At 27.7% G+C, this 13,575-nt stretch overlaps 1 protein-coding gene across 1 annotated transcript in view; it reads right to left on the reverse strand.

Annotated features, from left to right (window-relative positions):
- Positions 1-6,169: 6,169 nt before the first annotated feature.
- LOC117180216 (AP-2 complex subunit sigma) overlaps positions 6,170-13,575 on the reverse strand; it is a 31,920-nt gene continuing 24,514 nt past the window's right edge. Inside the window, exon 4 of the mRNA XM_033372601.1 lies at positions 6,170-6,693. Coding sequence (XP_033228492.1) covers positions 6,592-6,693 — 102 coding nt within the window. The 3' untranslated portion in view covers positions 6,170-6,591. The remainder of the gene's footprint in view (positions 6,694-13,575) is intronic.

The raw sequence follows: 13,575 nt of genomic DNA on the forward strand, positions 1-13,575 counted from the left end.
AGTAAATACTTCATTGTGTATTTTAAATTCAACCACAGTGGGAAAAGTCACTAATTTAATCTAAAAAAAAAAAAAAAAAAAACAGAAAAATCCTTCAACAATTATTTTGATTAAACACTGAAATAATTTTTAATTTATATATATTTGTTAAACTTGAAATTTCATTTTTTGAAAATTAGAAGTATTACTAACCTTTTATACTAATTTTCGAAAAAATTAAAACATTTAGGTATAGTTTTGAAAATTTAATTCAGATACTCATTTCACAACATCGCCAACATTTAGAAAAATTATATAATTGTAATAAATGTATTTTAAACAAAAAATAAACTTGTATTTTACAAATAATAGCCAATATTCGATTACAATTTATAATTTAATGTAGATACTTATTTCAGAACATCACAATAATTTACCAAAATTATGTACTTGGAATAGATCTGTTTTAAACGAAAATAAACTTTCGTTATACAAATTATAGCCAATAATTTATGGTATGTGATAGAGAAAATTAAAATTCAATCTGAATGTAACCTAATATGGTTAAAAAAATTAAGAAGCAAATAATTAATTGATCTGTTCACGACATAAAAAGTATTAAATTATAATTTCCATTGAAACATTCAAAAAAATTTTACTTTATTTTTTTCTAAAAATTTAAAAATTAATTTTGTATACATTAATTTTTTAATAATCTTTTAAACTAATTTTAGAAAAATTAGAATGTACCTACGTGAATATAATTTTGAAAATTGAATTTAGATACTTATTTCACAACATCGCCAACATTAAAAAAATATATAATTGTAATAAATTTATTTTAAACAAAAACTAAACTTTTAATTTACGAATAATAGCAAATATTCAATAATAATTTATAATTTAATTCATATTCTCATTTCACAAAAAATTAACAAAAATTATTTAATTCCAATAGAGATATATTAAACAAAAAATAAACTATTATCATACAAATTATAAACAATATGCAATTACATAATCTTAAAATAAATAATTTATGTGATTTATTAATAAACTTTTAAACTAATTTCAGAAAATTTAAATTTTAATGAATCAGTTAATAATTATTTGATCAGTTTATAACATAAAAAGAATAAAACTATTATTTTCATTGAGACATTCATATAATTTTTACTTAATTTTTTTTTAAAAATTTGAAGTTGAATTTTTTATACATTTAATTTATGAATAACCTTTTAAACTTATTTTTGAAAAATTAAAATGTATGTAAATATAATTTTAAAAATTAAATTTAAATACTCATTTCACAACACCACGAACATTTAGAAAAATGATATAATTGTGATAAATGTATTTTAAACAAAAAAGAAACTTTAATTGTACGAATAAGAGCCAATATTCAATTATAATTAATAATTTAATTCAGATACTCATTTCACAACATCGCCAACATTTAGAAAAATTATATAATTGTAATAAATGTATTTTAAACAAAAACTAAACTTTTATTTTATGAATAATAGCCAATATTCAATTATAATTTATAATTTAATTAAAATACTAATTTCTTATCCCAAACATTTATAAAAATTATATACTTGGAATAGAGATATTTTGCAGGAAAAATAATCTTTTATTATAAAAACTATAGCCAATATTTAATTACATAATCTTAAAGTAAATAATTTATGTTACTTGATAGAGAAAATTTAAATTGAATCTGCATGTAACCTAATATTGTTAAAAAAATTAATTATCATAAAAAGCATTAAACTATCATTTTCATTAAAAAATTTGAATCAATTTACTCAACATTATTATTTAATTTTTATTTTTATTTATGAAGTTTTGATTGATTAGGTACGTTTTATACTAATTTTACAAAAAAATTCAAACATATTTACATACAATTTTGAAAATTACATTCAAATACTTATTTCACAACATCGCAAACATTTATAAAAATTACATACTTGGAATAAATATATTTTAAACAAAAAATAAACTTTTATTATACAAATGATAGCAAATATTTAATTGCATAATCTTAGAATAAATAATTTATGTTACTTAATAGAAAAAAATTAAATTGAATCTCTATGTAACCCAATATTGTTAAAAGAAATTAATTATCATAAAAAGTATTAAACTATCATTTTCATGTAAAAATTTGAATCAATTTACTCTACATTTTTATTTAACTTTAACTTTTATTTATGAAATTTTGATTGATTAGGTACGTTTTATACTAATTTTAGAAAAAAATTAAAACATATTTACATACAATTTAAAAATTAAATTCAAATACTCATTTCACAACATTAGAAACATTTGAAAAATTATGTAATTGGAATATCAAATATTTAATTATATAACTTTATTTTTTTTATAATTTTGAACTTCAAAACATATTAAGAATTAAAACATATTTAAATATAATTTAGAAAATTAAATCTAAACACTCACTTCACGACATTGGGAACATTTTTTAAATTATGTAATTGGAATAGGGGTATTTTGAATAAAAATAAAGTTTCATTATTCAAATTAGATTCAATATTGAATTAGATAACATTTAAGTTAATAATTAATTTAGGTTACTTTGGAAAAAAATTTAATCTTCATTTATTTCAACATGTATTATGAAAAAAATTAACTAATCAGTTTCCAAAATAAAAAGAATTAAATTATTATTTTTTATCAAAACATTCAAATAATTTTCACTTTTTTTTTATAAATTTGAACATGTATTTCTGAAAATTTGAATCATGTTACCTTTTAAAATAGTTGCCGTAAATGTAAGTTATAATAGAATCAGTTGATAATTAATTAATCAGTTTAAAAAATAAAAAGCATCAAAATATTTTTTTCATTGATGCATTAAAATAATTATTAATTTATTTTTTTCTAAAAATTTGAAATTAAATTTCGTATACATTTAATTTATGAATAATCTTTTATACTAATCATAGAAATATTATAATGTATGTACATATAATTTTGAAAATTGAATTTAGATACTCATTTCACAGCATCACCAACATTTACAAAGATAATATAATTTTGATAAAAGTATTTTAAACAAAAAATAAACTTTTATTGTACGAATAATAGCCAATATTCAATTATAATTTATAATTTAATTCAGATACCTATTTCACAACATCGCAAAATTTATAAAAATTATATACTTGGAATAGAGATATTTTAAACAGAAAATTAACTTTTATTGTACAAATTATAGCCAATATTCAATTGCAAGATCTCAAAAAAAAATTAATCAGCATAAAAAGCATTAAATGATCATTTTCATTGAAACATTTATATAATTTTTAATCTAAATTTTTATTTCATTTTAACTTTTATTTCGGAACTTTTGATTGATCAGATATCTTTTATATTAATTTCAGAAAAAAATTAAAACATATTTACATATAATTTAGAAAGTTAAATTTAAATACTCATTTCACAACATCAGAAAGATTAAAAAAATTATGTAATTGGAATATGGTTACTTTAAATAAAAATAAACTTTATTATACAAATTATTATGAACAAATTGATTAATCAGTTTACAAAATAAAAAGGATTAAGCTATAATTTTTATCAAAACATTCAACTCATTTCCACTTTATATTTTTTTAATTAATTTGTACTTCTTTTCTGAAAATTTGATGCATTAATAACCCTTTAAGCTATTTCCAGAAAATGTAGGTTATAATAGTATCATTTAATAATTAATTAATAAGTTTACAACATAAAAAGCATCAAAATATTATTTTAATTAATAAATTGACATAATTTTTGGCTAAAAATTTTTTAATGAATTTTGTATGCATTTAATTTTTAATTTAACTAATTTAAAACAAATTAAAATGTATATACATATAATTTTGAAAATTGAATTTAGATACTCATTTCACAAAATCACAAACATTAAAAACGAGTTTATAATTGTAATTAATAATACTTCAAGTTTTTAGAAAAATATAAACTAATAATAATTATTTGAATGTGTCAATACAAATAATAGTGTATTTTTAATTAATCTTTTATTTAAAATAACTCTATTAAAATTATATACTTTTTTAAAAATTTGTGATATTGTGAAATAAGTATCTAAATTAAATTTTCAAAATTATATGTACATAATATTTTTGGATTTTTAAAAATTATTTTAAAATATGGCTAATAAATTAAATGTTTACAAAATGAAAGCTAAAATTTATTTTAAAAATATAAAGTAAACATTATTTGAATTTTCATAAGAATGATAGTTTAAGGCTTTTTATTTTGTGAAAATTAATCTTTTTGGTTGACAATTTAGTTAAGAAATTTTTTTAGCAAAAAGATTAATTCTTAACAATAAGATACATTTTTTACCAAAAAAACAATTTTTCAATCAAATACATGAATTTTCAAAAAAAAGTTTTAAACGAAACAAATTTCAAAGAAGGAGATTAGTTTTCTACCGAATAGACGAATTTGATAAAAATTCAAGAATTCTCAACCAAATAGTTGAATTTTCTACTAAAAATGCAAATTTTCAACTAAAAATGGAATATTTAAATTTTTAATTGTTGACGAAAGTAATTTTAAACCATAAAAATTCTTTATAACGAATGAGTTGAATTTTCAATCAAAAAGATGAATTGGCGACGAAAAAAGAAATAGTCCAAATATTTCAACTAAAAAAGACGTATATATTCAACAAAATAGTTTAGTCCAAAACCAAAACAGATTAATAAATTTCAAACAAACTTTGACTATTTTTACAAAAAAAAAGATGCAATTTCTACCTATAACTTATTTTTTAATCAGGAAAATTAATTTTTAACCAATAATATTAATTTGCAAAAAAAAAAATTAATTTTCCAGAGAAAATACATGAATTCTCAATCAAATAGTTGAAATTTCTACTAAAAAGTAAAAATTTTAAACAAAAAGTGAAATAGTTAAGTTTATTTTTGAAAAATTAATTTTTAATAAAATAAACAAATTTTCAACAAAAGAGTTAAATTTGTAACCAAAGATGGAGTTCCAATTAAAATGATGTATTATCAAATAAAAAAAAAAACGAAATGATAGATTTGCATTTTTAACCAAAACAGATCAAATTTTTACCAAAAAAGGGATGAACTTTCTACAAAAAAGTTTATTTGCGACTAAAAAAGCCAAATTTTTAACAAAACCGTTGAATTTTTGAACAAAAAAGATTCAATTTCTACTAAAAGAAATCAATTTTCAGTAAATGAGTTAATATTTTACGTTTAAAAGTGTAATCTCAAACAGATAATTTTTTAAAAGAAAGGTAACTTTTTAACCAAGACAGTTGGGTTTTCTACCAAATGGCTGCATTTTTAACAAACAAAAATTAATTTTCTATCAAAGGAGCTAAATTTCTACCTAAAAAGTTGATATTTCCACAAAAGAATACGACTTTTCAACAAAATATAGCCAAACCTGGATTTAATGTCAATTTTGGGACTGACGGTAACATAAAATCCAGGCTCTCAGTCAGGGGTGTATGAACCGTTTCCGGCGGATTTCACTGTGTATAAAAAATATTGTGAAATTTTTGTTTCTAATACGCAGACAAGGGTAAACTAAATATTTAACGGAAACGGGGAAGAAAGATTGCTGTTACACGTTAAAACAAATATGATTCCTGCTCATGTACTTGAAACGTTTGCGGGCCGTCGAGCATCTCCTTAAGAAGGAGAGGTTTCTCTTGAATAATCTGTCCAAATACTGAATCACCTCTGTCTTCCGCTTGCTTAAACCATTCGAAGACAGTAAAGTGCAAAAACACATCACTATTTTCACTAAAACACCGCACCTCAACACTTCAAGCGCTAAGCACGCACTTTCGCGTATAAAGCGCATAATGCGTATTATGCAGGTACAAAACCACACATACAAAGAAGTTATTTAACAGAAAATCACTTCCTTTTATAAATATTAGATTAACTGTCCACTAAAAACACAGTTTTCACTATTCTCACGTCAACACTTGGCAGTTTGAGATTCAAAACACTGCCATCTTATCACTTCAATACTTCTTCTTTGTCGAATCTTAGAACATATTAGAAAGCTTCGACAGCGCCACCGATTCAGAAAAAATTTGAATTTCAGTTAAACATTAACAAGAAAAAAAAGTGACTAAAAGTATAATAAATAACAAAACTTAGAGATTCAGGGTATTTATTACTAAAGGCATTTTTAAACCAAAGTGTAACAAAACATCACCATAAACTGTCTTAAAAAAATGTCTTTTCAGTATTATTTTATAGCAAAAAAGAACTGAGATGAGTATTATAATTGCAGTTAAACTGTGAACGCGTCACATTTTTTGTACAGAGAAATTGCTATAATTTTTTAAATTTTTATTCGCGAATTATTACATTATTTTGGTCACGTCGAGTTTTTCGATACAGTACAAGTATTTCTATCAACGATGAGAGAATTCTAACAATATATATTTTTACTTCTTTCGCAGGTAAATAAATCATTTTTTTATCCCATCAACTTTTGTTTTGTAACATGTAACAAAAAGTCTGGAGACAACTTACTTATTAAGATATCTATTGGAATGGCGAATATCTTGGATTATTCTAAAGAGTTGAGCATTAATAACTGTTTTAGGACTTTGGTTTGACTGGTTTCCCTAATTTCTCCAGCTAAGAACATCTCGTCGACTACGGTATATACCTGGAAATTTAAGGTCAATTTTTTTAGTTGAGAAATTAAAAATAAAGCAGCCAGATCTGGCAGCGATATCTTCAATAAAAAAATTAGAGAAAGTAGGCGCCGTGCTCTTAGAAAAAAGGGTTTCGCAATCATATTATTAAGACATTTATCAAGTCTTATAAACTTCCCGCTCCCTTTTTCCCATCCCCTAATCCTCCTACTTTCCCAACAATCACTTCACCTTTCATTTCCTCTCCATTCATGAACTTCTTCCATTTCTACTTCCCCCTCTCTTTACTAGCCCCACACATCCAATAATTTCACCTACTTCCCCTCCTCACTTTCTAACCATTTCTTCTGCTTACACAAACTTCATTTTCCCACTATTTCACTACTTTTTTTCTCCACTTATTTTCTCACTTACTCTACTTCCTCTTCGGTTAATTTCCTCTCACTTCCAATAATTCCCTCTTCCATTACTACTCCTCGCTCCATTTACCCTGCTTTCCAGTCCCTCGTAACCCTGCTTCCATACCCCTTATTTACCCTACTTTCACTCTCCACATTTCCTTACACTTCCCATACTTATGTCCCCTTATCCTCCTGCTTTCTCTCCCCTATTCTTGGGCCTCTACTTTCAATCCACTAATTTCACTTCACTTCCCCTCCTAACACTTCCCCTTACTTCCTCGCACCTGATTTTTCCTAATTTCCCTTCCCTCTTTTCCCACACTTCTCATACTTCCACTCACCTCATTTTCCCTGACTTCACTATTTCCTCTTATTTCCTCTTTTCCTGTTTCCCCGACTCTTACTTCCTCTCACGCTTCATCCTATATGTTCCCTACTTCCCCTTTAGTCATTTCAATCACTTCCCTCCTCAATTACCATTACTTCCCCTCCTCTTATTTTCTCTCACTCTACTCCCTTATTTCTTATCACTACCCTAACTTTTCCTATTTCATCTTACATAATTTCCCCTCCCCCCTCAATTAACACCCCTTCCCTACCCCTCATCCTAATTTTCCCTACTTCTCCTTTCCTCGTTTTATTTTCCCTAACCTCAATTACACTACTTCTTCATCCCTCACCATAATTTTCCCACCTTTCGTTTCCTTATTTCCCTTCTTTTTATTACTTCTATTTTTCTTATTTACTATTACTTCCCCTCTCTTCGTTTCCCGACAATTGGCCTAATTCCATCCCATTATTTCCCCTATTTCCCCAGCATTAATTTTATCTTCTACCCCTCCATTCGCTCCCCCATTTATTCCTCACATTTTCCCTACTCACCTTCTCATTTCTCTACTCTCCAGTTACCATCACTTCCTCGAAACCCATTTCCCCTCAATTTCCCAACCCTCATTTCCGCTAAATCCCTTACTTCCCATCACTACCCTCAACTTCCCTATTTTTCCTTTTGTCATTTTCACTTCTCTCAATTAACACCACTTTCCCATCCCTCACTTCCCTAACCCTAATTTCTCTAATTTCCACTCTCACAATTAATTCCCCTTCCTTTATCTACCATTCGCTTCCCCATTCATTCATCTTATTTTCCCTACTTACGCTCTCCTCATTTCTACTTATTTCGCTACTCTTCAGTTACTGTCACTTCCTCAAATCCATTTCCCCTCAATTACCTAACCCTCATTTCTCCTCACTCCCTCATTTCCCATCACTACCCTCAATTTCCCTATTTCCCCTTATTTAATTTCATCTTCCTTCAATTAGCACGACTTTCCCATCCCTCACTTCCTTAGCCCTAATTTCCCTACTTCGTCTTTCATTATTTCTCCTTCCCTCATTTCCCCTCTCCTGATAAATTCTCCTTACCATAATTCCACTCTCCTCAGTTTCACTAAATTCACTGTTACTTTACACTGCCTCTTCCCTTATTCCCCCTAATCTTACTTAATTTTACGCCCGATCCCAGACATCCCCTACTTCCCCTTCACTCATTTGCGCTCATTTCACCCTTCTCAATGACCACCACTTCCCCTCACTCCACTCCCTTTTTTTTCACTACATTCACGTTTCCTATTTTAATTTCCCCTCACTTATATTAACACTACAACCTCACCCCTCACTTCCTTAACCATAATTTTACATACTTGTCCTTCACTCATTTCCCCTCTCTTCGCTCCCCCAAATTTTCTCTACTTCCATATACTTCATTTATCCTACCTTTGTTTGCACTCAATGTACCTAAATCCGTCCCCTGATTTTCCCTACTTCCCCACTCTTAATTTTTCCTTCACCCCCTCTATTATTTTTCCAATTTATTCCTCTCATTTTCTCTACTTACCCTATCTTTATTTCTTCTCACTTCGATAACCTTCAATTACTATCACTTCCCCACTTCTCATTCCCTCAAAACCCATTTCCCCTCTCTAATCCCTTTAGTTACCATCACTTCCTCACTCCTCAGTTTTCCTCACTCCGCCCCTCATTTCTCATAACTATCCTCACTTTCCCTATTTTTCCTCATTTAATTTCCTCTTTCTTTAATTAACACCACTTCCCCATCCCTCAATTCTCCGGCCCTAATTTCCCGCTACTTTCCCTTCTCTCATGTCCCTTCTCCTAATTAATTCCCTTTCACTTGTTTACCATCTCTTACGCTCTATTAATTTTTCCATAATTTCCATAATTTCATCCCCTTGTTTCCCCACCCATAATTTTTTCGTCACCTCCCCATTCTTTTCCTTTGCATTCCTCTCATTTCCGCTACTTACTCTTGCCTCATTTTTTCTTACTTTTCTACCTTTCAATTATCATCACTTTCCCAAAACCCATTTCCCCTCGCTTCCCCGGCCCTCATTTTTCCCGCCCCTATCTTTTTTTTTCCTTATTTCAATCCACTTATTTTCCTTCATTTCCCTTTACTTCCCAAACCCTAATCCCCCCTACTTCCACATCCCTATTTTCCTCTCACTTTCCCGCCCCCTCATTCCACTCGATTAATTCTCCTTAAATTCCTCTGCTTTGCCCTCCCCTCATTTCCACTAATTGACCCTTTCCTCACTTCCCCATAACTTATTTATCCTTATTTCTCTTACTTCGCCTCTAATAATTTCCGTTTATCCTTATTTGCCCTCATTTTACCAATTTTCGTCCCCTTAATTCGCCTACTTACCCACTTCTTAATGACCATAATTTCTCCACCCATAATTTTTCATACTTCCGCTTACCTTATTTCTCATCACTTCTTGTATTCCCCCTCCAACCACTTGATTACTTCCCCTTTCCTCATACCCCTAATCGCAACACCTAATTTTTCCTGCTTTCTCTGCCTTCTTTTTTCCTATTTTTCATTCCCAGATTTTCCATGCTGCCACGCTCCACATTTTTCCTCACTTCATCATTCCCTTACTTTTCCTGTTTTCCCTTATTTCATTTCCCACTCACTCAATTAACAACACTTACCATCCCTCACTTTCCTGAGCTTAATTTCCCCTTTCCTAATTACTTCCCTATACCTTATTTGCCATCATGTTGCCTCTTTTCGATTCCCTTCAATTAACCTAATTTCGTCCCCTCATTTCCCTAAGCCCCACTCATAATTTTTCCTTTACCTCCAGCATTCATTTCCCCATTTATTTATATAATTTGCCCTACTTACCTTCTCCATATTTCTTCTCACTTCGCTACCCTTCAATTACCATCACTTTCCTACTCCATATTTTCCCTCACTCCGCCAACTCATTTTCTATCCTTACCCTCACTTACACTATTTTCCCTCATTTCTTCCTTCCTTTCCTCAATTAATACCACTTCTTAACCTCTCGCCCTAATTGCACTTACTTCCCTTTCCCTCCTTTCTCCTCTCTATTTTACTTCCCCTTCTATTATTTACAATCACTTTCCCAACATTACCTCTTTTCGGTTCTCCTAAATTTGCCTAATTTCGACCCCTCATTTGTCCTCCTCCTTCCGTGCCCCTACATTTTTCCTTTATTCCCATTATTCCTCGCACTTTCCCTGCTTACCCACTCCTCATTTCTTCTCACTTCGCTTCCCTTTAATTAATATCACTTTCCCATCCCTCATTTCCCCTCACTACACTATCTCATTTCCAATCACTATCCTCACTTTCCCTCATTTCTTTCTTTCTTTCCTGAATTAACACCACTTTTCCACCTCTCACCCAAATTTCCCCTAGTTCCCTTTCCCTCATTTCTCCTCTCTTAATTACTTCCCCTCCATTATTTACCATCACTTCCCCTCTCTTCGTTCCCCCCCCCCCCCAACTTACCTAATTGGTCTTTTTATTTCTCTTAATTTCCCACCCTTGATTTTTCCTTCATCCTCTCCATCTGCTTCCCCATTCATTCCTCACACTTTCCCTACTTACCCTCTTCACATTTCTTCTCACTTCTCCTCAATTACCATCAATTTCCCACCTCTTATTTCCCTCTCCCACTCACTCTCCTCTTATTTTCCTTTACTTCCCATCTAAAACTACTTTTCTTCTTTTGAAGTCATAGGCATTTTTTTAACGATGCAACTTTTTTACTATTACTGTAAAAAGATATCCATGCGACTATTTTCTCAAATTGTTTGCTAATCCAACTATTTTTAACACTCTGCTTTTTCTCAATCATATTTTTCCAGGTGTTAATTTATCGGATTTCTGGTACAAACTACATTGCAAGATTGCAAAGGATTGCGAAGGATTGCCTGAGATTGTAAATATTCCATGCATAATTGGGATTGTTGGTCGACCATTTGGCCACCTGGTGCCGACAACTGAAACTATAAAGAGTAGGTATAATTTTAAAGATGTATTTTAATTTTGGCATACAAATATTCTTACGATTTTTTTTGTAGTTTAAAACAATTATTGAATACTAAAAACAAATCTTCATAAAAAAAAAAAAACATTTTAGATAAAATTACGACCTTGTACAGTAAAAAAACATTTTGGTCAAAAATATTTTTGTTCTTTTTAAACAATTATTTCACTATTTCATTTAAGTCTCGATGCATATTAAGCTTAAATAAATATTAATGAATGTATGCAGCGACAAATTTTATCCAGATTAGGCAAATAATATTACAAAAATATTTCTGAAAAAAGTGTTTTTTTCTCTGTATAAGATGCAAATTCTCTCTAAAATCTTTTACTTCGGTCAAAAAGTTATTTTTAGTATCCAACAAATACTTTAAACTCCACAAAAAAAAACGTTAACACACTTTTACGCACACATTAAAATGCATCTTAAAAATAGTACCTATTCTTTCTAGTTCGGGCGTTTGTCACCAGGTGGCGCATCGCAGTTTAACCACTCCCAATAGAAATTTCATCATAAAAAATCATTATACAGAAAACAATGATTAGATAATTAAAATTGCCGTAAATAATACTAAAATATTGCAAATTCCCTTAACATATTTAAAATCCCAAATACTTTTGAATCTTTAAAATAATTATAGGTCCTACAAATCTTATTCTTCTCTCCTTGAATTTCTGAAATCGGTAGAAATCCCTTGAAATAAAATGTAAATTATTTCGTGAAATTTAAATTGTTTGAAATCACTTGAATATAATTTGAATTAAACTTATTAATTAAAGTTCTCTAGAAAAAAAGGGTTGGAGTCCCTATACATTTTTGAAAACCCTTGAAATCCTTGGATTTATACATTTTCAAATTCATTTTATTTTAAACAATTTTAATATAGAAATATCAAAAATTGAACGATTACATTTTTTGGATAAACTGGACATTTCTTATATTAAAAGTTATTTGTATTTTAAATCGTTTAAAAATCCTTAAAATGCTTCAAAATCTTGAAACATTTACATGTTTGACTTTTTTTTTTTAATTTTTAACATTTTTTTTTGTTTGATTTTTTCAACTTATAAACATCTTTTAAAATTATTCGATTTTTTTCTAAACATTCATTTAAAATCCCGCCAAATTAAAAAAAAAAATTCCTTAAAATCTTCCACACTAATTTTTGATAATTTTGTAAATCTTTCAAAATATTTCCTCGAAATCAATTTTTCTAGGAAATTTCATTTTAAATCGTTTAAAAATCCTTGAAATGCTTCGAAATTTTATTTCAAAATCTTGAAACATTTATGTTGTTTGACTTTTTTAAAAAAAATTTTAACGATTTTTTTATTTTTTCAGAACTTATACACATCTTTTAAAATGATTCGAATTTTTCCTAAACATATTTTTTTTATCCTGCCAAATGGAAAAAAAAATTTCTTAAAATCTTCCAAATTCATTTTTATTTTGTAAACCTTTCTAAATATTTTTTAATGTTCTCTCGAAATGGATATTTCCGAACTAAAAGATAATTTTCAATTTTTCTAGGAAATTTTATTTTAAATCGTTTAAAAATCCTTAAAATGCTGCAACATTTTTTTTAAATCTTTAAACATTTACATGTTGTTTGATTTGTTTTTTTTATTTTTAACTATTTATTTCAGAACTTGTAAACATATTTTAAAATTATTCGAATGTTTCCTAAACATATTTTTTTAATCCTGCCAAATTGAAAAAAAAAAATTCCTTAAAATCATCCACATTAATTTTTGATAATTTTGTAAATCTTTCTAAATGTTTCAAAATATTTTCTCGAAATTGATTTTTTCAAAATAAAAAATTAATATCAATTTTTCTAGGAAATTTCATTTTAAATCGTTTAAAAATCCTTAAAATGCTTCGAAATTTTATTTCAAAATCTTGAAACATTTATGTTGTTTGACTTTTTAAAAAAAATTTTTAACAACTTTTTTTCAGAACTTATAAACATCTTTAAAAATGTTTCGAATTTTTCCTGAACATATTTTTTTAATCCTGCCAAATTGAAAAAAAAACTTTCTTAAAATCTTCCAAATTCATTTTTATTTTGTAAACCTTTCTACATATTTTTTAATGTTTTCTC

This window comes from Belonocnema kinseyi, chromosome 9, assembly GCF_010883055.1.
Source record: "Belonocnema kinseyi isolate 2016_QV_RU_SX_M_011 chromosome 9, B_treatae_v1, whole genome shotgun sequence".
Lineage (NCBI taxonomy): Eukaryota > Metazoa > Arthropoda > Insecta > Hymenoptera > Cynipidae > Belonocnema > Belonocnema kinseyi.